Source organism: Mastigoproctus giganteus, chromosome 2 (assembly GCF_048544385.1).
Source record: "Mastigoproctus giganteus isolate SK-2022 chromosome 2, ASM4854438v1, whole genome shotgun sequence".
NCBI lineage: Eukaryota > Metazoa > Arthropoda > Arachnida > Uropygi > Thelyphonidae > Mastigoproctus > Mastigoproctus giganteus.
In genome coordinates, this window is record NC_143576.1 from 26,033,825 (window position 1) to 26,060,141 (window position 26,317).

General features: G+C 35.6%; 1 protein-coding gene across 3 annotated transcripts in view; it reads left to right on the forward strand.

Annotated features, from left to right (window-relative positions):
• Positions 1 to 26,317, forward strand: part of Rbcn-3A (rabconnectin-3 alpha) — a 980,796-nt gene that overhangs the window by 427,724 nt on the left and 526,755 nt on the right. For all 3 annotated transcript variants that reach the window (XR_016547873.1, XM_090388469.1, XM_090388476.1), the window contains exon 26: positions 13,487 to 13,777. Coding sequence is in view for 2 of the 3 variants with exons in the window: in XM_090388469.1 (XP_090244595.1) it covers positions 13,487 to 13,777 (291 nt within the window). In the remaining variant the exon portion in view is untranslated. The remainder of the gene's footprint in view (positions 1 to 13,486; positions 13,778 to 26,317) is intronic.

Consider the following 26,317-nt stretch of genomic DNA (forward strand, 5'->3'; position numbering starts at 1 on the left):
GAGTGCGGTACTCGTTTTTGGATGCCGCCACTTCAAGATCGTCTGCCACTTGGTTCCAGTATGCTTCTCTTTCTGCTGTCATTCTTTGTCGGACTTCTCGGTTTAGCTGCCGGTACCGTTCAAAGTCGACCAACTTTGCCTGTTTCCGTTTGTCCACGAGGTCGAGGCACTCGTCTGATATCCATGGTTGCGTTCGACGTCGGGCAGGTGGACATAGGGGCTTGGCACATTCCAGGATGGCATCAGAGATCTGCTTTTCTTCTTCATTTATATCCTCGGGCACAGCCAGCATCTCGAAGCGGTTGGATAGGGCGATCTGATATGCCTGTTTGTTGGCAGCATTCATTAGCTGCCTCCAGTCCAGCTTGGCTGACCGAGATGATCTTTTTGCATGCCGTAATTTGAGCTGCACCTTAGCCCGGATGAGGTAGTGATCAGATCCGCAATCAGGTCCCCTCATGGCACGAACGTCCATGAGTGATGAGCGAAATCTGGCATTGATCAAAATGTAGTCCAGGATTGCTGAGTCCTTGCCAGATGGATTTCGCCATGTAAGTTGATGTTTTTGAGGGTGCTGGAAATGGCTGTTTCCAATGATCAGGTTGTTAGATGCGGCAAAGGACAACAAACGTAAGCCGTTGTCATTGATCTTCCCATGGCCAAACTTGCCCATTGTTGTTTCCCAACCAGATCTGTCCACGCCAATATGGGCATTAAAGTCCCCTGTGAGGATGATCACTTCTGTCTGCGGAATTGAATCCAGCGTATGTTGGAGCTGGTTGTAGAAGTCATTCTTGGTCGGGTCCAGGCTAGTCTCAGTTGGCGCATAGGCGGAGATAATATGGGTCTTGATGGTGCCCTTGACAGGAAGGACTGCCAGGCGGTCCGATATTGGTTGGAAAGCGATCACACTACTGGTGGCCTGAGCATCGACCATAAAGCCCACTCCTGCTTCTCGTTTCTCACCACCAGAATAGAATAGCATAACCGCTTCATTAGGTGCTGGTGGTTGGATGATCATCGTTCCAGACCCGGTGAGCCTTAATTCGGATAATGCCGCGATTGATATCTTGCACCTAAGTAGTTCTTGGGCAATGATTTCCTTTTGTCCAACGTGGTGCCCCGTTCGAACATTCCATTCGCCAATGTTAATTGTCCTTTTTGGCGTAGTAAGCTTATTGCTGTGGCCAGTGATCCACTTCACACCAGCACCCTGGGTCCCCAGTGCTGGCGCATCGGCTACCCCGGATGCGGTAACATTGTTATAACAGCTTGTTCTGTGGCCAGTGGTCCACTTCACACCAGTACCCTGGGTCCCCAGTGCTGGCGCATCGGCTACCCCGGATGCGGTAACATTGTTGTAAGAGCTTGTTCCGAATTTCATGCGGTTTCTTGCCTAGTTTCCCCAGTTTCCCGGTTCTGGTCATTTCGGCAGGATGACCACCCTCCTCCTTTCGCAGCCGGGCTTGGGACCGTCCATGGCGGAGTTATTTTAGGTTATTATACTTTAACTTTAATTTTTTATGCAATGCAATTAATTTTTTGATTATTACATAGGGGAAGATGCTATGTATTTATATGTATTACTAGACTGTAGTTCATTTTTAATGATTTCTATATAATATGACTTACATATAATTGCAAGCAGCTTTGTCAACGGGAGTAATTACAAAATGTTCATGTATATCTTTGAGCTGCTATTTATTAATTTTGTATTATTTAGATTATCTGGTATGAATTTCGATTGATTATATTTGTTAGATATGATATTAAGCATTGTAAATAACCACACGTGGTATGCCTCAACCGGTATATTATATTTGTATGCTGATCTTATGCAGTATTTTAATAAATCTAGATATAACAATTTTTTAAAGGTAGATTTATTAATAGGTAGATTAGATCAAAATTTAAAACCAAGTGATAAAATATCTCTAAGTTCAGGATATGGTATTGTATCTAAATCGCCGGTTATAATGTGGTTATGATCAGGATCCACGTATCTATGAAATGAAGGTTTGTGGCAAACATATATATCCTGTCCGATGTTAATATTGTGAAGATTTGTAGCTATTATTTTATAGTTACACGCTTTAAGACCAAATGGTTTAGAATATCTAAATGTGATATTAATATGTAAGTTATTAATAGGCCGCAAGTCGTTACGTAAATTAATAGTTCTATATATATCCAAATTATCCATCATTTTATTTTGAAAATATAAGACGAGGACAGAGTTTTTCTGGTTGTTTGTTAATATTCAAAATATTAATTCTGAATTTAACAATGTCTAGTATAATGTGCTTAAGGTGAGAAGATGCAAAGACATAATCATTGGCTTTCCTGCTTAGTGCTTTGAGTACACTAAGTTTAATACCGAAAAGTGTGTTATGTATTTTACTAAGATTTATAGGATCGGTGTCCCACATTTTGAATAAATCTATGAAGTCTCCTAGATGTTCTCGGTTGCTTTTATATGTTTTTTTTTTATATGTTACTCTGTGTAAATAGGGGGCACCACATATTATTTTGATCTTGACGACAATTATTGTTACTACATTATGTCCTGGATATGGTAGATATGTAGTATGTATTATATATTTAATCTTATTTTAATCATTAAATTACGTTCTCTGTCTGGTCAGTGATGATTAATATATGCTTACATTTATAATTTATTTATAATTTACTTATATTTTCTTACTTTTGATTCTAAAATTTCTAAAATTTCTTAACTACTATATTTGGTTTATATTTAAATTACTTAGCATATATTTATCATTACAGTAACAGAGAACTTCTTGTCATTTTTTGCCTTCAGTCTGGGTGGTTGGCCCCAGTTGAAGTCATCTTGATTGTGGGTAAAAACGATAACTTTTTTTCTTTTTTTTTTAAATCCTTTGCGTTTACTTAAATTCCTGAATGGTATTATTCGATTGATTTACCTTTTCTATTATTATCTTCTATATTTTATACACATTATGGTTGTAATGCATGATTGCTCTGCAACTGCATTGACCCATAAATATTAGTTACAGTCGTTATGATTATTAACTTTCTTTTTTATTACTGATATAAAAATATATATATATATTCTAGATATGATAGAATATGGTAGAGTAAAAATATATCGGATTAGCAATGAGGTAGCAGGTTGAGTGAGATAAGGTGGAGTAAAAATATCTCATTAACAACCTTAAGTTATGTATAATGTTAAAATTTACAAATAATTCTTCGCCTAATACGGATATATATATATGTATGTATATGTGTACTAATTGTGTGTGTACAAATAAATGGAAAATGGAATGGAAATGACCAGCTGGGTCTGTGCGACTAGAAAACAGAAACCAGCTGGAGTTGTGAACGTTAAAATCACGAAGGAAATTTTCCTCACTGTTAGGAAAGTTGGACTGGAGAAAGTCAAGTTGCAAAGAGCGGAAGTCAAAGAGATTAGTGGAGTTGGGAGAATGGTAAAGACAACAGCTGAATTTGTCACAATGAGGTAGAGAAATTTTAAACCAGAGGAGATTCCAAATTATCAAGTCTCTGACAGGGAATATTGGAATGGACATATGCACAAGTATCACCTTTGAGGCGAAAGGAATCATACAGCGAATAATTTGGGCAACTGAGATGAGCAGTAGTTTAATCAACCGATAACTGAGATTCTGTCAGAAAAAGTACATGCGTTTTGGCAGACTGCAAGTGGAAATGGACATCATTGAGATTAGAGTTGAGACCATGTATATTTGTGAAATGAACTAGGAAGTGTTTTGGAGGTTTAGATGTTTTCACAGATAAGCTTACTCTATTAGTTTGACAAATCATTATGTATTCAATAGTAAGAAAAAGTGGAGGGGGACATGCTGTATGAAGTAATGAAATATTTGGATATGGCATACACATGGTAGGAATATACCCAGATCCTTGACATAACATGTCCTTGACAATCCCCCCCACATACACACTACTCGGACTCCATCCAGTCACTATCTGGCAGAGTAGAGGTAGCGAGATTATACACTAGCTGATCCGGAAGCCTCCTTAAGAGTTACCAATAGGTTTGGTCTGATGTATTAACTAGCTCTGGCCTGCGAACGCAGTTTTAGAGCTGTATTCTCGCAATTTAAGGAAGATTGGATCTCGCCATGATGAGATTTTACTGTATAAGTTGCCCTCGCATTTAGTTGAAGCTGATAGTTTGAATAAATTAAAAGGTCAACTGGATGAGTAGGGAAGCATATAATTTGCATTTTCTCATCTACTTGTTTGTTTTTTTTTTTTTTGTTTTTTTTTGCCAGTGCAGCAAAAGCCTGTGACTTACTTGTACTGTACGACAAATACTATTACTATAATGGAAGAGATGGGTCAGGGTTGTGCAAGTGAGGCCGAGCCATATGAAATTAGTGATTTAAAAATTGCAGGTTAGCATAAGTAGAGGCATATGATGCAAGAAAGCAAGCTTATAGAGCATCAGCTAAAAAAAAAAAAAAAAAAAAAATTCCCATATCACTGATTGATCGATTTGTTCCAAATGTTTGTGTAGTTCTGCCTTAAATTTATTTAGGCTATCAACTTCAACAACAACAGATGGAAGTTTGTTCCAGCAATCAACTATCCGCTGGCTAAGGGCAAATTTCTGCACATCTTTTCTACAACTGCCTTTCCTCAGTTTGAATCTATGCCCCCTCAGGTTTGTTATCTGAGCAAGTGGAAGAATCCCATGAGCATTGAGCCTGCTCGATCCATTCAAGGCCTTGTACACCTCAATGATGACTGTTTATTAGGAAAACTTTTCTGCATAAACTCTCAGAGTTGATAGTATATACTCTGTAGTTTTGAGGTAGAGCAGAAGAGAGTGTATGGAACCATTGAGGTTAATTATGAAGGCATATTTGGACTAAGGGGAGATTCCTTTGGATATCTCCTTATATATTTTCTTTTCCTCATATATATTAATGACCTTCTTCCATTGACTGAAAATCCTATCCATAGTTTTGTCGATGATAGCACATTGTATTCCACTTTCCATTTTGAGAAACCTTGTCCTGCTCAATCAGCTTCACCTTCTCGAAAATCTGCTACCAATTCCTTAAATGCTGATCTTCAGATAATTCTCCAGTGGGGCAAATATAACTTAGTTGATTTCAACCCTTCTAAAACTCAGTCTTGTCTTATATCTCACAAAAAGGATTCTTCTGCTCCTATGCTTATCTTTAGTGACACTCCGATTTCTAGGCAAAATGATATATCTCTTTTGGGGATTACCCTGACTTCTAATCTCTCTCTCTCTCTCTTGGCACAAGCACATTACAAATATTGCTTCCTCCGCATCTAAAAAACTTGGTTTTCTCTTTCGCTCTCTGCGTTACTTTTCTTCCAAACAGCTGCTCACTCTGTATAAATCGGAAATCCGCCCTGCCATGGAATATTGTTCCCACATCTGGGGTGGTGCCTCCAAAACCTCTCTCAGGTTTCTTGATTCCATTCAGAAGAGGGCAGTTAGGTTAATTAATGATTCATCTCTAACAGTCTCTCCACTCGCTGTCTCATAAACGTACTGTTTCTGCTGCATACCTGTTCTACAGATACTTCCATGGGCACTGTTCTTCTGAATTGGCTTCTATAATTCCCATTCTCTCTTTCAAAACAGTCCGAACACGTGCCTCCACCAGTCAACATCCATTTACTGTCCAACTTCAAACTCACAGAACCAACTTTTCATCTTCCTCGTTTATTCATTCAACTGCCGTTAAAAAAAAAAAAAAAAAATTAGAGATATTTTTAAATACAATATAAAAAATTATAACTCACTTTTTATGAGATTTAAGGACCACAAAATTAATAAAGACACCAAATTATACTCTCTAGATGTAACATCTTTGTACACTAATGTAAACATTCCATATGCACTAGATATTATTTGGGACCTACTTAATCACACCAATATTAATATTAATAAAACCAGGCACCCCAATGATAAGATTTTAGAACTTACCAATATTAGTTACTGCCAATTGTATTTTATTCCAAAATAAAATATACAGACAGATTTTTAGCTTACCAGTGGGCTTTAGCATTAGTGGGCTTTAGCATCAATCTATACCAGAAATCTTATATTACAGAAGATATTTAGATGACTTTCTCATCATAACTAATCATACTACCATAAATTCTGTTTTATAAATCCTTAATAACATTCATATTAGATTATAATTCACATTAGACATTGAGAAGGAAGAAACAGAATCTATCAATTTTCTTAATATTACATTATAGGTGGTAGGGGATGAACTAAATTTTAGTAACTATAGGAAACCCACTAATATGGCCATTTTATTATACTACAATAGCTATCACCCATATACATACAAAAAATTGGCCATGCTCAATCAGTTTTTAGATGCTCTTAAATATTCAACCACACAGGTTACAGTCAGAAATCAAGGAGCTACCAAAGACATTCCTCAATAGAGGTTATCCAATTAACTTTATCAATAAAGCTAAATTGATTGCCCAGGAAAACAACCAATAACAATCAAAAAACATACTGATAAAAAGCATTTTATTACAATCCCATATGTTGAAAATTGGTATAACAAACTGAATTATTTATGTAAGGGCACAGATATGAAAAAGTGATAGTTAGACCTACTAATAAATTACACACATTATTAAAGAAACGTTCAATAGAAAACTTCTCTCCTATATCTCTATAGAGCTTTAATGAGATCACGCTTGGATTACAAATCACAGGTCTATGGCTCCTCAAGGAAAAGTTCCCTATTACTTCTGGACACCGTAATGCATAGCATAGCATAGTGCCTTTAGGATAGCTGTGGGAGCCCTCAGATCAATGTACAGTCTGTACATTGAGGCAAATGAACCTCCTCTTCATCTCAGGAGAAAAACTTTATTGTGTAACTATGCAGCAAAGATTAAATGTAATCCATCCCACTCCAGCTGGCAGTACTTGTTTGACCTGCGGTTCACCATGCTATATAACAATAAACCCAGTGAAACCCACCCCACAGGGCTTCGATTGCAAGAACTCGTACTCAGTTGGGATATTAACATTCAGAACATATTCCAAGTCCTTGCTATCTCAGAACCTCCCTGGTCTGATTTCTCATCTCTCTGTGACAATTTCCTTTTTGAACAGCTGCACAAATCGCATTCCTTGGCCAACTGAGAGAAAGTACATATTTATACTGATGGCTCAAAAACAGATGCGACTGTAGGTACTGCAGCAGTTTCTTCCACCTTCTCAGTAGCTGTATCTCTTCCTACTAAATGCAGTATCTATACCGCAGAATTATTTGCAATAAAACTGTCTCTAGATAACATAAACAACTTAGAATCTACCTTTTCTCCCTCTCACCCCCCATTCTTATCAAACAGACAACCAGAAAGTTACCTTCTGCTGGATCCCTGGCCATGTTGGCATCCCAGGTAATGAACATGTGGATGCCATTGCTAAACATCCTGAATCTGGATTTCCCACTCAACTGAAAGTGCCCTACACTTGACTACAAATCCATTATAAAATAAATACATACAAAACAATGGTCTCATCTCTGTTACCCCAGGGGCTCAGATCTGATGAGTATGGGCTTGGCACACCCAGGGTCCTGAGCTGGATATCATTATTCTTCTCTTTCTTGGTGATTCCTTTCTATCTTCTCTCTCTCTCTCTCTCTCTCTCTCTCTCTCTCTCTCTCTCTCTCTCGGCGCCTCCGTAGCCAGGTGGGAAGGAGCAGCAGTACGTAGCACACACTTCTTGATTAGACCGGAGTTCAAGCCCACCAAATATGGAGGATGTAGAAAGGTCACGGAATGACCACCGCATATTCCCGGAGCAATATGGCCTTAGTTGCTAATGCTCCTAAAAACCAAAATAACAAACAAACAAACTCTCTCTCTCATGGTAACTTGGGAATTTTTTTTTTTTTTTTTGGCTTGTGCAGAATAAGCCTCAGGCTTCCTTGCACTATATGGCTAAATAATAATAATAATAATAATAACTCAAATCAATTATAAACTGTGGCAGATTAAAAAAGAGCCACAACAGTGGTCATCTAGTTTCAGGAGAAACAGACGACAAGAAGTAATTCTGGCAAGGCTCCGCTCATTCACACCCAACTCATCTGTATTTGCTTCTTGGAGAGAAATCTCCTAATTGTTTCATTTGCCAGTCATACCTAACAATAAAACATTCTCATTGAATGTCCTGAACTTTCATCTGTCTGAAAATCCAGCTTTAGCCCCCTATCCAACTTACAGGAACCTTTAACCTTATCACATGTAATTGTTGGTAATAAAGAAAATTTGGAGGAACTGTTTCAGTATTCAAAACACATAAATTTGTATTATTATATCTAATCATAATAACGTGAAATTCATCATAATCAGCCATTTTCAATCCATTGCAGGATGAAGGCCTCTCCAGCAACTTTCCAGTTCTTTCTGTTTTGTTCAATGGCCATCCATTTACTACCCACAGCCTCATGAATTTCATCTGTCCATCTCCGTCGTTGTCTTCCAGGTTTTCTTCTAGCTCCTCTTGGGTACCATTCTGTTATCATGTATTCCAGCTATGTGTCCTGCCCAAGGCCATTTTAGTTCTTTAGTTTTGATAAGAATCTCCTTTACTTGAGTTTGCTGCGTAATCCATGTGTTTCTCTTCTTATCTAGCAGTCTGATTCCCAATATAATTTGTTCCTTCTTTGCTGTGTCGTTCTCAGCTTCTCTTCCATTCTTTTGGTGAGTGCCCATGTGTCACTTCCATAAGCATGGTGGGGAGTATACATTGGTTCATTATTTTAGGTTTCAGACAAATTGGGATATTGCTTCTCAGTATGTGACTATATTTCCTGAATGCTATCCATCCAAAATTTATTCTTCTCTTGACTTCCAGTCATTTATCATTATTACAGCCAATGACTTGTCCCAGATAAGTATATGACTCCGCCTTTACAATTACTGCTCCTTCAATCATTATATTCCTTTCTGTGGCATACTTGTTTATCATTACTTTTGTTTTAGCCATATTCATCTTTAATCCAAAATCCTTACTAACTCTGCATAACTGACTAAGATTTTCCTCTAATCCTTTGGGATCATGGCTTATGACCACAATGTCATCTGAAAATCGTAACTGGTTTAGGTACTCTCCATTCACATTGACTCATTTCTGCGACCAGTCTAACCTTCTGAAAGATTCCTCAAGGGTAGCAGTAAACAACTGCAGAGATATTGTGTCTCCTTGTCGAACTCCTTTCTCAATTTTAAATTTCCTACTGTCTTTGTCTTGTCTAATAAAGGAGGTAGCACTCTCTTATATTTTCTTCAAAATCATAATATGTGGGGTATCTATGCCTTGTGTTTCCAGTGCCCGAAAATTGCCTTATGCTGTATGGAGTCAAATGCCTTTTCATAATCCACAAATGCCAGGCATAATGGTGTTTTATATTCATTTGCCTCCTCCATTAGCTGTGATATTACGTGTCGGTTCATCCATAGTTGAGAATCCTGTCCTAAAGCTAGCTTGCTCTTTCAGTTGATTCTCATCAAATATTCTTTCTAATCTGTTAGTAATGACCCTTGTGAACAACTTGTTGATGTGGGATAACAAGCTAATTGGTCTATAAGTTCTAATTTCTGATATCTCCTTTCTTATGCAGCAAAACTATAATTGCATTATTCCACTCCTTAGGCATCACACCTTTTCTAATGCATTTTGTGAAGAGTCTTGCCAGTTTTTGTGTCATGTCTCTTCCTCCCAATTTTAACAACTCTACAGTCACTTCATCTTCCCCTGAGGCTTTCTGATTCTTCATTTTCTTCAATGCATGTTCTGCCTCATCAGGAAGGATATCGGGTATGTCGTATGTGTTACTAATTTGCCATCCATCTTCCCCACTGATGGCATCATTTCTTCGCTCCTTGCATAATTCTCTATAGTAGTCTTCTGCTATTTGAATTATGCCTCCTCTGCTATTTATAAGTACACCATTGGTATTCTTCAGTTTCAGTATGATTTGTCTTTCTGTATTACTGCTCCTGGCTGCTGATTTAAGTCCTTTGTTTTCCCTTAATGTTTTAACACTTTTCTTTTGTTAAATCTTCTTATGTCCTCTCTCTTTCTAATGGCTTTACATAACTCGGTATACTCAATTTTCTCCTTGTTAGTGTTTATCTTGCTCTTCATTTGTCATCTTCGGTTCATCATAACAAGTGTTTCTTCTCTAAATTTTTCTTCTTTGGATTTATTTTTACTTATAGGTTTCTTGGGCTTTATCACTTTCAGAAGTGATAATATTCCTCGTCGATATCTTGGTCCTGAGCAGTCTGCAGAAGCTCAAAGTACTTAAGTTCCAGCACATGCTGCTTTTTCTCCTCTTGTGTTATCTCAAAGACCTTCGTATTATTTACTCGAGTCAGTTTTTTTCCTTTCTTTTCTTTCATCTATATCAAGTGTGCATCTTACCATTCTGTGATCACTTCCAACATTTACCTTGTTCAGGACGGTACCATCATTCACGATATATCTTCTGTTAGTGAGGATGAAGTTGATTTCATTAGTTGTTTGGGTTCTTCCATGTCCGCTTTCCTTACACCCTTTTATTGGAAAAAGTGTTCATTACTGACAATCCTCAAGATTCTGCAAATTCCACAAGTCTCATTTCTTTCACCAATTCCAAAATTTCCTATAGGTCCCCTTTCTGCACTGTTTTGTCTCTTTCCAACCTTAACATTGAAGTGCGTGAAAAATTTTAAATTACTAATGACCAAATCATGAACAGGCACATATGGCCTGAGAAGCCCTTGTGCCAAAAATACTTCAAATACTACTACTACTACTACTATGTAAATAAATTTTGAATTACCCTACATTTATATGTACACACACACACACACATACACACGGGTTAGTCTACATCTCTCCTACTCATTGAGAATCTTTGTGAATAAGGATCAGCAATATAGAAAAATAATCTTATGAAAAAAGGTCTTAAAACATTTTTCTGCTAAGTAGCATCATATTCCTGATAAAAATCCTGTTCTCTGACTGTTGCAGCCAGACAATACTAAGACAGTTGAATACTAAGCAGAGGAGCTAATACTGTTTTTTTGTTGTCTGCATTTCTGCATTGATTCCAAGTGCCACAAGAGGATTAAAGTGATTTCAGTGTACCTTTTCACATATACAATTTGCTTTTCATTAAAAGGTTAGTTTATTGAAAGAAACTAAATATATCATTCTTTATCATATACAACTGATTTACTAATAAGTAATCATGTAAAATGCAAACAGCCAGGCCTGTTGGCTTACAGACTAGATTTCTAGACAAGTTGTTCAGAATCCCTGAAGTGACTGACATTTGGCAGTCAGTTGAAGGATGCATAGTTGCCAATAATATTTGACTTCGAAAACTCGATATCAGCTGGTTACAAGCAGGAGAAAACAAGATTTTTCTGCCAAAAACAAGTAAAAAACAGGAATTACAAGTAGGAGGTTTTTTGTAGTCTACATTGCACTAGAAATTAAATTTCACTGGCAGAATACACATGTTATTTTAAAATTCAGCCATAGGATTGTTTACTTGAACGTATACTTTTAAAAATTACTTTCCAGAGCAATTTTCTTTCTGTGGATCTCTGTTTCAATATTCCAATAGACATTAACTGGTTTTGATTGCTTAAAAAAAGATACTGTTGCAGACTTGGCCCTCATCAAAACATTGAAGTTTTGTTCATAACATGGCCATGGTATTCAGACTTAGCTGTCAGAAGCACTACAAAAGCTTTGCCACAAAGAGAATATATGAACTCAGTTTTTGCTTTTAAATCAGCAATATTTTCTCAGTATCACACTAAGCATTGTTATGAGAAATTGATAAAATGCTAAGCATGACTTGAAATAATAAATTATATTTCAAACTTATGGCTTCTTAATGTAGGTTTGGCTTGGATGAAAATATCACTGAAAAACAGTGATATTCTCACCAAATGAACCTGATAGGATGGGATGTGGAGAGGCTAGGTCTTTGAAGGAACATGTGGATTTTGTTAGAAAATTTGGGGAATTTGTCTAAGGTGACTGATGATGGTGGTGTTGCTACAACAATGCTAACACCATAAGACCTGCTGACCACCAAATGAAGTTTTTGTTAACTGTGAAGAAAGTAAGTTAAAATATATGGCATACTTAAGAATGCTTATAAGACAAACTGTGCAGATGAAATTATTTCATTTATTATTATTATTATTATTATATCTTTAAATTAATTAATGTAATGAAGAGTTAATTGGTTTTCATGATTTCTTTAATGCAATTATTGTGATTGTTCAACAAAATATTATTGTTAGCAAAAGCTTAAGTTAATATAATAAAAAAATTTAGGTCCTTCGAATCTTGTATTAGTATTTTGGAACTATAGTATTTTGGAACCCTTAATGAAATAATATCTTCAGTATCATTTGTCAGGTATAATAGCCTATGTTGCCACTGCACCAGAAACTCTCCTAACAATAACAACAGTGACATTTCTCCATTCAAAGAGTGTTTTGATTGTTTAGTTTTTGTTAGTATGATTTTTCTGGTAGCAATTCTGAAGCTGTAGGAAAAAATTCAGAAGTTTTCACTGCTCTTTTTTTTAAATAACACTTATCAGCAGTTTTCAGTGCACAAAATCTATTTGTCCTAGTGCAAGCAGTTGCATGTAGTTACTACTAATCCAGCAACCAGCACTTAAAAAATTGGTAGATATTTTCAGATGTCTTAGATTTTCATGTGATGTTACATGTTAAAGGGAGTTATGCCCTTTTTGCATACAGTGTTTACAAACTCTTGAGCATGATGGCACTGAGTTAGTACAATTTCAGTGCTAGTTTCTTCAGTTTCTTCAGTTTTTTAGGTGATGTGTTATGCATGGATCAGTTACAATTCATAAAGAATGGGATAACTTATACACGTATTGCATAGCACAGGAAAATCCTCACTCCATTTGTCTAACTGCATAGTGAGTCTGCATTGATATTTGGGCTGCCATGGGTGAACACCCATGGCAGCCCAATTTTGTCCCTATATATATGCCAAGTTCCCTTGAGAACATTTTCATTCTGTTTGAAAGCATATTACTTATTTTGCTACTGGTACAAAAACATTGAAGCACTTCCACATTTTGGAAATCATCTGAAGGCTTGACCAAATTCCTTAAATTAATAAATAAATACTTTTTTTTTTTTTTTAGTATTTCTTACTGGCTAACAAAATTTCAACAATCTTTAACTTAGTAAGAAATCATTTTTTGAACCACCATAATTTTTTTTTCCCTATCAACAATCTGTTATACACAGCTAGTTTTTTGCAGGAGAGATATGAATCACCTTATATATTTATATTATAATTATTATAATATGAATTATTTGTTGCTAGCTGTTAATATGTATTATAAGTATTTAAAATGTTTTTCAATAGAAAACTTATCTTCAAGTGCCTGATGCTTTAGATGATAGTATCGAAAATCAAGATGGCCCTCGATCTTGGTCTCGTTCTCGTGCTCTTTCGTTAGCTGCTGGTACCTCTCCACTTCAGCGTAGCCCATTAGATGGTCAAGGTTCAGTTTCAGTGTTTCCTGAAGAAGTGACTTTGGATTATGTAGAAATAACCTCTATTCCACCACTACCTTTGTTTACTCTTTTGGCTGCTGATAAAGAACCCATTTCTGGTATAACTCAAAGTCTGAGGAATGGAAGTGTAACTAGTCAGGTTAGATGTCATTTAATATTGGAATTTGTCTTTTGATATGAAATTAATATTAAATATGTATTAATAGTTAACTAAATATTATATAAAGCCAAATTTTATAGACAGAAATTTGCCATCTTAATAACATATACTCATTATTACTCAATATATACTCACTCATCCTGTATAGTATTTATTTTATCAGTTTGCTTTTTATGTGTGTGTGTATATATATATATATATATATATATACAGTGGCGGACAAAAAACTGCATTACTTGTGAATTTTGCAAATACAGGCATACCTCGGTTAACGTTACCTCTGATAACGAAGTCCGCAATTTCAAGCCCCATTTAACATAAAAAAATATTCCAATTTAAGGCCAACGCCCGACAATCATCCGATTGGTGACTGACGGCGACTCGTTACGTATTCCCGAGTGCTCCCGAGCTGCGGGCATGTCTGTTATAACAGTTTTGCGTGTCAATCGCGTAATTTAGTTGTTGTTTACATGATTGACGTTGTTTCAGTGTGGCGCATTGCAATAATCGACGTAGGTTCTTTATAGCATTACATAACGTAGATTTTGTAAATTTTAATAGAAATATTTTTGTTTTAGTTAATTAAAATGTCAGAATCAAAGAAAAGAAAAGCAATTTCTTTGGAAACTAAACTAAATATCGTACGACGTGTTAAAAGCGGCGAAAGAAAATCCGATGTGGCACATTCTTTAGGATTAGCGCAATCAACTTTAACAACCATACTAAGTCAATCAGAAAAAATAAAACAGTCTGCTCAGAATTGTACAGATGTTACAGCGGCAAAATTAACTCGCTTAAGGAATCCAATTTTAGAAAAAATGGAGAAAATTTTAAGTTTGTGGATAGATGATATGTCACAACGTCATATGCCTTTAAGTCAAATGGTGATTCAAGAAAAAGCATTATTTTTGTTTAATCACCTGAAATCGAAACAAACTGAAGAAATTATGGAAACCTTTGGGGCTTCTCGTGGTTGGTTCGAGAAATTTAAAAAACGGGCCAGGATTCATAGTGTAAAATTAACAGGAGAAGCTGCAAGTGCAGATGTTGAAGCTGCAAATAAGTTTCCAGAAAAACTAAAGGAAATAATTGAACGTGAAAATTTTCCACCAAATTTGGTGTTCAATGTTGACAAAAGCGGTTTGTTCTGGAAACGGCTACCAACAAAAAGCTTCATTTCTATTGAAGAAAAATCAGCTGCTGGATTTAAAGCAGCCAAAGACCGTTTAACGTTACTCTTTGGATCAAATGCCTCTGGTGATTATAAATTAATATTGCTATTAGTTTACCATTCAGGAAATCCGAGGGCGTTAAAAGGTAACATAAAAATGAATTTACCTGTAATATGGAAAGCAAATAGAAAACCGGTTACCAAGGAGTTATTTACTGATTGGTTTGTTAACCACTTTTGTCCTGGAGTAAAACGGTATTGTCAAAAAAACAACTTTGAAGAAAAAGCTCTTTTGTTGTTAGACAATGCTCCGGGACATCCTACTGATCTTAACACGTTGGACACATGCATTCCTGTCAAAGTTGTGTTTCTTCCAGCAAACACAACTTCCCTGATTCAACCATTGGATCAGGGAGTAATAGCATCATTTAAAGCTTATTATCTGCGTCGAACTTTAAGCAATTTAACTGAACTAGAGGATAAAGTGGAAATGACAGTTAAAACTTTTTGGAAAAACTACACCATTAAAAACACAATTGAAAACATTGATAGTTCTTGGAAAGAAGTCACTAAGAAATGCTTAAATGGAGTTTGGTGCAAAATATGGCCAGAAGTTGTACTAGAAGAAGAAAATAACATCCAAGAAATTAGAAATGAAGTTATCCAGATGGCTCAATCAATAGGTTTCGAAAATGTTGATGAAGAGGATGTTAGAAATTTATTGAATGCAGAAGATGATGGTTTTTCAGTGGAAGATTTAGAAAACCTTGTTAGCAACGAAGACAAAGATAATGAAGGCGAAGTTAAAGAAGTTCCTGCCGAAAAAGTGTTAACAACCAAAGATTTAAAAAGGTGCTTAAATGACATTGAAAACGTTTTAAATTTTTTTAGTGAAAATGATCCCGATTTAGGAAGAAGTGTTATAGTTAAGCGATCAGTGTTAAATGCAATAACTCCGTATAGGCAATTGTTAAATGAAAGAGAAAAAAAGCATAAACAATCAACTTTAACCTCATATTTTAAAATGTGATTTCACTTTGTATGTAAGTTGACTGTTTATTTAATAAAACTTTTCTTTGTTCGAAAAAAAAGCTTTTCATTTTCTTTAAGTGGGAACATATCCCTATTCTGGCCATAGTATTTTTACCTCTGAAAACGAAGTTTCGCTTAACGAAGTAATTTCGTGGAACGCATCCTATTCGTTAATCGAGGTATGCCTGTAGTGTATTTTGCACTACATTGTGAGTTGCAGAAATGTTCGAAATGCATTTGTTGGATGGGATATATATATATCTCTGTGAATGAAATCCAATGAAAAGACTCCAACTGATAATTCACAGTTGCCAATCTAATTGCCATAAATAGCTTCCGAAAGGGTAAAATGCATAATTAATGGAAATATAAGAAATTATGACAACCAAATTTGAGAAATTGTGACATTTTATTGCATTTACATGTTCAAACTGTAATAGTATTATGTACTGTAAATCAGCAAAATTAGTCCTCAGTATTTTGTTGTTCCTCCTCGAGCTGCAATTACAGCCTTACAATGATCTGGCCTAGAGTTAATGACTTTCTGGATACCCAATTTTGTGGTACCCAATTTTAGGTTGTCCAATTTTGTGGTTAAATTGCTCTCCTACAGCTGAATCCTACTTGTTGGCTTCTTCTGAGCAATTTTAGATGACATTATGTACCATCAATTTTCAATAGGGTTCAAATCTGAACTGTTGCTGGGCCAGTCTAACACTGTAATGCCAGCATTTCTGAGGTATGACTGCACCTTAAGGGAGAAAAATGAAGGAACACATTGGTGTAAGTATGTTTTAAGCCTTGTGAGGCAAGAAGACAAACTCATCAAATCTAAATAGCATAAAACTTACCAATTTTGCTGTGCGGCAAGCTGCTGAGCCCTGTTGAAAAATGCAGTTTTGGACATCTATGTGGTGATCCCTAATTTCAGTGTGGCTTTCTGCATTCACCATTCTATTAAAAAACTTAATTCACCGTGCCCCTTTTCTTGTTATGCATCCCCAGACCATCTGGCAGCAAACCTTACAGTCGATTTTATGCAGTCAGGATGGTATCCCTCTGATTTTCATCTTCTGACATATCACTTCCTATCCGAGCCATGCAGAATTTCTATTCATCAGAAAAGATGAGGGTGTCCCTTTGCTCTTTAGTCCATGAAACATGTTTTTTAGCCCAAGCAAGTCTCTTCTTCCTCATTTTTTGGGTCAACAAAGGCTTCTCCTTGGACCAATAGGCATGCAGACCACATTCTGAAAGCTGTCTTTGGATGGTTCGTGCACTTGTTTCAAAACCAGAGGCCATCTGAAAGTCCAGTTTTAGATCAGGAGCTGTTGTTTGTTTGTTTGTTATTTGGTTTTTAGGAGCATTAGCAACTAAGGCCATATTGCTCTGGGGATATGCGGTGGTCATTCCCTGACCTTTCCGCATCCTCCGTATTTGGTGGTGACAGGCTCGAACCCCGGTCTAAATCAAGAAGCGTGTGCTACGCACTGCTGCTCCTTCCCACCTGGCTACGGAGGCGCCAGAGATCAGGAGCACTAGCATGGTGATTACAAAGGCATAGCCATAATATTGATCAAATATTTCAAATGTTGATCTTGGGAAGGCGTAGTCACTCTCTTATGGCCTAACCAGGTCTTCTTTTCACATCACCATTTTCATTTCAGCACCTGGGATAGTGTTGACTGGTGGCAGCCTATTTTATCAGCAATAGCACGTGTAGAAAGCCCTTCATATGTTCAGTTGACACCAAGAAAAAAAAGCTACACTTTTTTTTTCTTGGTGTCAACTGAACATATGGAGCCATGTTTACCTCTGCAAAACAGGATACTAATGAGCCTGTATACCCTTCCAATGCCATATTTATAGAAATGGCTGATGCAATACCTTGAAATTACTATCTGATGCAATACCTTTGCTTTGCAACAAACAAAATGACTGTAATCAAACATATTATATGTTTCACTACAAATGTTACTTTTTTTAAGGTGAAGTTTTTTTGTCCACCACTGTATATGATACACTTTTAGAGCATAAATAAATAAATATATATATATATATATATATATATATAGAATGGATAAAAAGGTAACAGTGACAAATATGGAGGTATATGTGAAATATATTTTTAAAAAAGTTAGAGGTTATACTCCAGTTGTATCAAAGTGTGCTAAGCAGCAGCAGAAAAGGATACAAAAGTATATAATTAAGTTTGAATGAAAAAGTGATAGAAAAATGCATGACATTATTTACTTCACCAAATGGAATTCTAATATTTCCATTAAAGTACACAAAAACATTATCTGTTCTGAGATTATTAGATTTGCCAATTTCAGTAGTAATCAGATATTATTTACCAACTCTTTGCACCAACTTTATATCAAATTGATAAATAACAGTATACGTGTTAATTTTATTAACTGTAACATCAAGAATGTCTCAATTTATTGAACAAATTTGGATTTAATACATTTCAGTTTGGTTAGTTCTAACTCAGTATATGTACATTTGTAATTTTTTATAGCTGTAGTTCCACTACTTTGCGACTAATTAATAGTACATGACTTCTATTTGAGTGATTCAATTGCTTCTTTACTCTCTATGTTTCTCTTCATCATTTTCTTATTTCACATCACTTAAGAATCATTTGCAATTATAATGTGATTAAGCTTGACCGAGTGATCAAGTTCACGAATGAAGCAGCACACACTCTCGAGTGGACTGGGGTTAAAGCCCATGACTGCTAAATATGATTAATGTTTGTATTGACTGATCTACTTTAAACTCCACTGGCTTGTTGGTCGTGCCAGAATACAAACAAGAACACACACACACACATATATATATATATATATATATATATTTTTTTTTTTTTTTTTTAATTATATCTGCAGTTTACCTGAAGAAATTACGTTTTACTTTGGATTTATCTACTTATATAGCTTTTTTTGTCAACAGGATGTCACTCCCTTGCTTTATACAATGGATTTGCTTTGAATTTCACTATTTTAACCAGTCTCCAATTTTCTTTTCACCATTCATTACTATGTTCTCTCTTCAAGATAACTACTTCTCTCATACTTTTTCGGTATTATCACAATGATTTTAATTTTTAATACTGGTATCTTATGGATTATGGTCAAGACTACTACTCAGGATTTCTAAGAGGTATAAGCTACAGGTTATAATGATTTATGCACCAACATCGAGCCATGATGATGAAGAAGTTGAAGAAATGTACACCGAAATTGAGAGTCTTCTAGACGAACAGAAAACTCACTACACTATCATTATGGGGGACTTCAATGCTAAGGTTGGAAAGAGACAAAACAGCACAGAAAGGGGAACTATAGAAAATTTTGGAATTGATGAAAGACTTTTTGGAAGGAGGTGAAAGACTTGAGGAATTTACAGAATCTAGAGGAATGTCAGTAATGAACACTTTTTTCAAGAAAAGGGTGAACAGAAAGTGGACGTGGAAGAGCCAAAATGGATTAACAACTAATGAAATCGACTTCATCCTCACTAACAGAAGATATATCGTGAATGATGTTACTGTCCCGAACAAGGTAAATGTTGGAAGTGATCACAGAATGGTAAGATGCACACTTGATATAGATGTAAGAAAAGAAAAGAAAAAACTGACTTGAGTAAATAATACAAAGGTCTTTGAGAACTTAATAACAAGTTTGAGCTTCTGCAGACTGTTCAGGACCAAGATATCGACGAGGAATATTACAACTTTCTGAAAGTGATAAAGCCCAAGAAACCTATAGGTAAAAAGAAATCCAAAGAGGAAAAAATTAGTCAAGAAACACTTGTCATGATGAACCGAAGACAAAAAATGAAGAGCACGAAAAACACTGACAGGGAGAAAATTGAGTATACTGAGTTATGCAAAGCCATTAGAAAGAGACTCAGAGCGGACATAAGAAAATTTAACACAAGAATAGTAGAACAAGCATTAAAGGAAAACAAAGGATTTAAATCAGCAGTCATGAGCAGTAATACAGAATGACAAATGATACTGAAACTGAAGAACAGCAATGGTGTACTTATGAATAGCACAGAGGCATAATTCAAATAGCAGAAGACTACTATAAAGAGTTATACAATGAGCGAGGGAATGATACTAGCAGTGGGAAGGATGAATCGCAAATTAGTAACACATACAACATACCTGATGAGGTAGAACATGCATTGAAGAAAATGAAGAATCAGAAAGCTCCGGGGAAAGATGAAGTTACTGTAGAGTTGTTAAACTTGGGAGGAACAGACATGACACAAAAACTGGCAAGACTCTTCATAAAATACATTAGAAAAGGTGTGGCACCTATGGAGTGGAATAATGCAATCATAGTTTTGCTGTATAAGAAAGGAGATAAATCAGAAATTGGAAATTATAGACCAATTTGCTTGTTATCCCACATCTACAAGTTCACAACGGTCATTACTAACAGATTAGAAAGAATACTTGATGAGAATCAACCGAAAGAGCAAGCTGGCTTTAGGACAGGATTCTCAACTATGGATCACTTTTACGTAATATCACAGCTAATGGAGAAATAAAATGAATATAAAACACCGTTATGCCTGGCATTTGTGGATTATGAAAAGGCATTCAACTCCATACAGCATAAGGCAATTTTCGGGCACTGGAAACACAAGGCATAGATACCCCACATATTATGATTTTGAAGAAAATATATGAGAGTGCTACCTCATTTATTAGACAAGACAAAGATAGTAGGAAATTTAAAATTTAGAAAGGAGTTCGACAAGGAGACACAATATCTCGGAAGTTGTTTACTGCTGCCCTGGAGGAAGCTTTCAGAAGATTAGACTGGTCGCAGAAAGGAGTCAATGTGAATGGAGAGTACCAAAACCATTTACGATTTGCGGATGACATTTTGGGTCATAAACCTTGATCCCAAAGAATTAGAGGAAAATCTTAATCAATTATGCAGAGTTAGTAAGGATTTTGGACTAAAGATGAATATGGCTAAAACAAAAGTAATGATGAACAAGTATGCCTCAGAAAGGGGATATAATGATTGAAGAAGCAGTAATTGAAAAGATGGAGTCATATACTTATCTGGGCCAAGCCTTTAATAATGCTGTAATAATGATAAATGGCTGGTAGTCAAGAGAAGAATAAATTTTGGATGGATAGCATTCAGGAAATATAGTCACATACTGAGTCACATACATAGTCACATAATAATGAACCAGTGTATACTGCTCACCATGACATTGGAAGTGAAACTTGGGCACTCACCAAAATAATGGAAGAGAAGCTGAGAACTACACAGCAAAGAATGGAACAAATTATATTGGGAATCAGAATGTTAGATAAGAAGAGAAACACATGGATTATGCAGCAAACTCAAGTAAAGGATATTCTTATCAAAACTAAAGAACTAAAATGGTCTTGGGCCGGACATATAATTCGAAGACATGATGACAGATGGACTAAGAAAATAACAGAATGGTACAGAAGAGGAGCTAAGAGAAAACCTGGAAGACAACAACGGAGATGGACAGATGAAATTCATGAGTTTTTGGGTAGTAACTCGATGGCCATTGCACAGAACAGAAGGAACTGGAAAGTTGCTGGAGAAGCCTTCGTCCTGCAGTGGATTGAAAATGGCTGATGATCTTTATGGATTATGCAAATTTTATTATATTTTCTAACAGTTTTTTCCATCTCCAGGACTATAACTTATTTCCTAGAATTCAATATTTGGAGCCTGTTTAAAGCAAGTTTTAATATCAGTCTGCTCACTTTTCGATTTATTAATCGCCTTTCCTCTTTAGGCACTGTGAACCGTAATGTCATTTTTACTTCTATTTGAATACTTCACTTCTCGAACTTCATTTACGTATCAAAAGTACGTATTAAGTATCAAAATAAAACAGCTATAGAGGATGCTAATGCTTCCCTCTTTTGCATGGGTCTGCATTTTACTTTATATACTATTTCCTACTGAGCAACTTCACAGTTGTGACAGCTTTTCTGCTACTGTTTATGTCGATTTTTTTCTGTCTACTGTTATTATATATCTCTTCTCTACATTTTTTCCCACCTTAAGGAACTATGCAGCGATTTAGGGAAATCCAGGGTATTTCTATTTCTAATTATATTTATATTTCTATTTATTTTTATTATTTTTACTTTCCACAATTAAATATTTTTCAATATTCTGAATTTTAATTTTTTGTTTTATATTTTTGGCCTCATATTTTTCAAAATTAAAAAAAAAATATATATATATATATATTTTTTTTTTTCTCTTCTTCCTTTTTGTTTTCTTAAAGAACAATACATATTTCAGGCATATGGTATTAGTTTCTTCTTGCTACTAACACTCTCTTAGTAGGTCCCGCTCTAAGAGTTTGGGTTTTTATGCAACTAGCTTGCTTGCATATCCTTTAAAATCTTTTCTCTTTATATCTTTTCACTTTCTACTCTTCATTCTTATGTTAATTTAGCTATTAGTGCAACACAAGGGTAATATGGACTCTCTTACTTTCTTCCTTCTCTGCTATCTTTGCCTCTTTTGTTTTACTACCTCTTCCTTCCCTTACCTTGTTTTATTTCCTGACTTTATACCATTTGCCTTTTTCTATTATATTTTTTCATTTTTGACATTTACATTTATACCAAATTTTCACTCTTAAATTACTCTTACTTCTCTTTTAATTATTATTTTTGTAGAAGATTTATAATTTTCACCCTCTCTCTCTAGTATTTTTTTTTTTTTAATTCTCTTTTCAGTTGTCCTTTAATATTTTTCTTTACTTCGAATATGCATAGAAACACAGTAAATTGGTAAATTGGTACAGAGTAAATTGTTTATTGGTACTAACCAGGTGTAGTCCCCTGAAGAAATACCTGTATGACGTATCAGTATTTTATAGCTTGCATCAAGTATTTTAAACAATATTTTTCCCCTTATTATTAGGCTTTTATATCAACAAAATTTTTTCCCCACCTTCAATTTGAGGAACACTATTTCTTTGTATATTATCATTTTAACTTTTCTCCATTTTAGTTTCTTACCTTTTGATTGGCTCTTTAATTCAGCCCTAATTTTGGATAATTCAATACATCTTTAAAAAATACACTTTTAGAGCATAAAGAATTTTTAATTAATAAATAAACAGTGTAGAAGTTAAGTAAAAAAATATTATGTAATAGTATGTGGTTAAATGAGCTACTACAAATAATAGAGATTATATCATAGATAATATCATAAATGAGCCACAACATGACTACGGTTTATGGAAGCGCAGTGTATTTCAATTAGCCAGACAGTTTAGTCGCAGAAGAGAACAGTCGATGGATTTTTGGCTGCTGTTAAGGGATAAGTATTTTTAATTTTTACAGTCATCATCATCATCATCATCATCAGCCATTTTCGTTCCACTGCAGGATGAAGGTCTCTCCAGCAACTTTCCGGTTCCTTCTGTTTTGAGCACTGGCCATCCATTTACTACCCACAAACTCATGAATTTCATCTATCCATCTCCGCCTTTGTCTTCCAGGTTTTCTTCTAACTCCTCTTGGGTACCATTCTATTATTTTCTTAGTTCATTTGTCATCATGTCTTCGAGCTGTGTGTCCTGCCCAAAACCATTTTAGTTTTAGTTTTGATAAGAATGTCCTTTACTTGAGTTTGCTGCCTAATCCATGTGTTTCTCTTCTTATCTAACAGCCTGATTCCCAATATAATTCGTTCCATTCTTCACTGTGTATTTCTCAGCTTCTCTTCCATTCTTTTGGTGAGTGCCCAAGTTTCACTTCCATAAGTCATGGTGGGAAGTACACATTGGTTCATTATTTTACGTTTCAGACAAACTAGGATATTGCTCTTCAGTATGTGACTATATTTCCTGAATGCTATCCATCCAAAATTTATTCTTCTCTTGACTTCCAGCCATTTATCATTATTACAGCTAATAACTTGTCCCAGATAAGTATATGACTCTCCCTTTTCAATTACTGCTCCTTCAATAATTATTTTCCTTTCTGTGGCATACTTGTTTATCATTACTTTTGTTTTAGCCATATTCATCCTTAGTCCAAAATCCTTACTAACTCTGCATAATTGATTAAGATTTTCCTCTAATTCTTTGGGATCGAGGTTTATGACCACAATGTCATCCGCAAATCGTAAATGGTTTTGGTACTCTCCATTCACATTGACTCCTTTCTGCGACCAGTCTAATCTTCTGAAAGCTTCCTCCAGGGCAGCAGTAAACAACTTCCAAGATATTGTCTCCTTGTCGAACTCCTTTCTCAATTTTAAATTTCCTACTGTCTTTGTCTTGTCTAATAAATGAGGTAGCACTCTCATATATTTTCTTCAAAATCATAATATGTGGGGTATCTATGCCTTGTGTTTCCAGTGCCCAAAAATTGCCTTATGCTGTATGGAGTCAAATGCCTTTTCATAATCCACAAATGCCAGGCATAATGGTGTTTTATATTCATTTGCTTTCTCCATTAGCTGTGATATTACATGAAAGTGATCCATAGTTGAGAATCCTGTCCTAAAGCCAGCTTGCTCTTTTGGTTGATTCTCATCAAGTATTCTTTGTAATCTGTTAGTAATGACCGTTGTGAACTTGTAGATGTGGGATAACAAGCAAATTGGTCTATAATTTCCACTTTGTGATTTATCTCCTTTCTTATGCAGCAAATCTATGACTGTATTATTCCACTTCTTAGGCGTCACACCTTTTTGAATGCACTTTGTGAAGAGCCTTGCCAGTTTTTGTGTTATGTCTCTTCCTCCCAATTTTAACATCTCTGCAGTAACTTCATCTTCCCACGGGGCTTTCTGATTCTTCATTTTCTTCAATGCATGTTCTACCTCGTCAGGAAGAATATCGGGTATGTCGTATGTGTTGCTACTTTGCTATCCATCTTTCCCACTGCTGGCATCATTCCCTCGCTCCTTGTATAATTCTCTATAGTAGTCTTCTGCTATTTGAATCATGCCCTCTCTGCTGTTTATAAGTACACCATCGCTATTCTTCAGTTTCAGTATCATTTGTCTTTCTGTATTACTGCTCATGGCTGCTGATTTAAATCCTTTGTTTTCCCTTAATGCTTGTTCTACTTTTCTTGCATTAAATCTTCTTATGTCCTCTCTGAGTCTCTTACTAATGGCTTTGCATAACTCAGTATACTCAATTTTCTCCCTGTCAGTGTTTTTCTTGCTCTTCATTTGTCGTCTTCGGTTCATCATGACAAGTGTTTCTTGACTAATTTTTTCTTCTTTGGATTTCTTTTTTCCTTATAGGTTTCTTGTGCTTTATCACTTTCAGAAAGTTGTAATATTCCTCGTCGATATCTTGTTCCTGAGCAGTCTGCAGAAGCTCAAACTTGTTCTTAAGTTCCAGTACATAGTGCTTTTTCTTCTCTTCTGTTATCTCAAAGACCTTTGTATTATTTACTCGAGTCAGTTTTTTCCTTTCCTTTCCTACATCTGTATCGTGTACATCTTACCATTTTGTGATCACTTCCAACATTTACCTTATTCAGGATGGTAACATCATTCACAATATATCTTCTGTTAGTGAGGACGAAGTCGATTTCATTAGTAGTTAATCCATTTGGACTCTTCCATGTCCACTTTCTGTTCACCCTTTTCTTGAAAAAAAGTGTTCATTACTGACATTCCACTAGATTTTGCAAATTCCACAAGTCTTTCACCAATTCCAAAATTTTCTGTAGTTCCCCCTTTCTGCACTGTTTTGTCGTTTTCCAACCTTAACATTGAAGTCCTCCACAATAATAGTGTAGTGGGTTTTCTGCTCATCTAGAAGACTCAATTTTGGTGTACATTTCTTCAACCTCTTCATCATCATGGCTCGATGTTAGTGCATAAATGATTATAACCTTTAGCTTGTACCTCTTAGAAATCTTGAGTATTAGTCTTGACACCGTTGGTGATGTACTTTCGAATTCCAAAATGTTGTTTTTAAAATCTTTTTGGACCAGAAACCCAACTGCACCTTCACTCCTTTCACTGTTTCCATTGGTGTACAGCAGATTTCCACTTGATAAACTTATAAGTGATTCATTTCTTCTTCTTGTTTCAACCAAACTGATGATATTCCAATTCACATTTTCTAATTCTTTTTCCAGCTCTAATATCCTGTCTTCACCAATGAGTGATCTTACGTTATAACAGGCCAAGTTCAGTTTCCATGCATGGCAGCCTGGTCGTATCCAAAGATTCTTTGCACCCTCTGCTTACACTCTGATCCTGTCGCTGCCTTAAGAGAGGGAGTGAAAGCTGCTG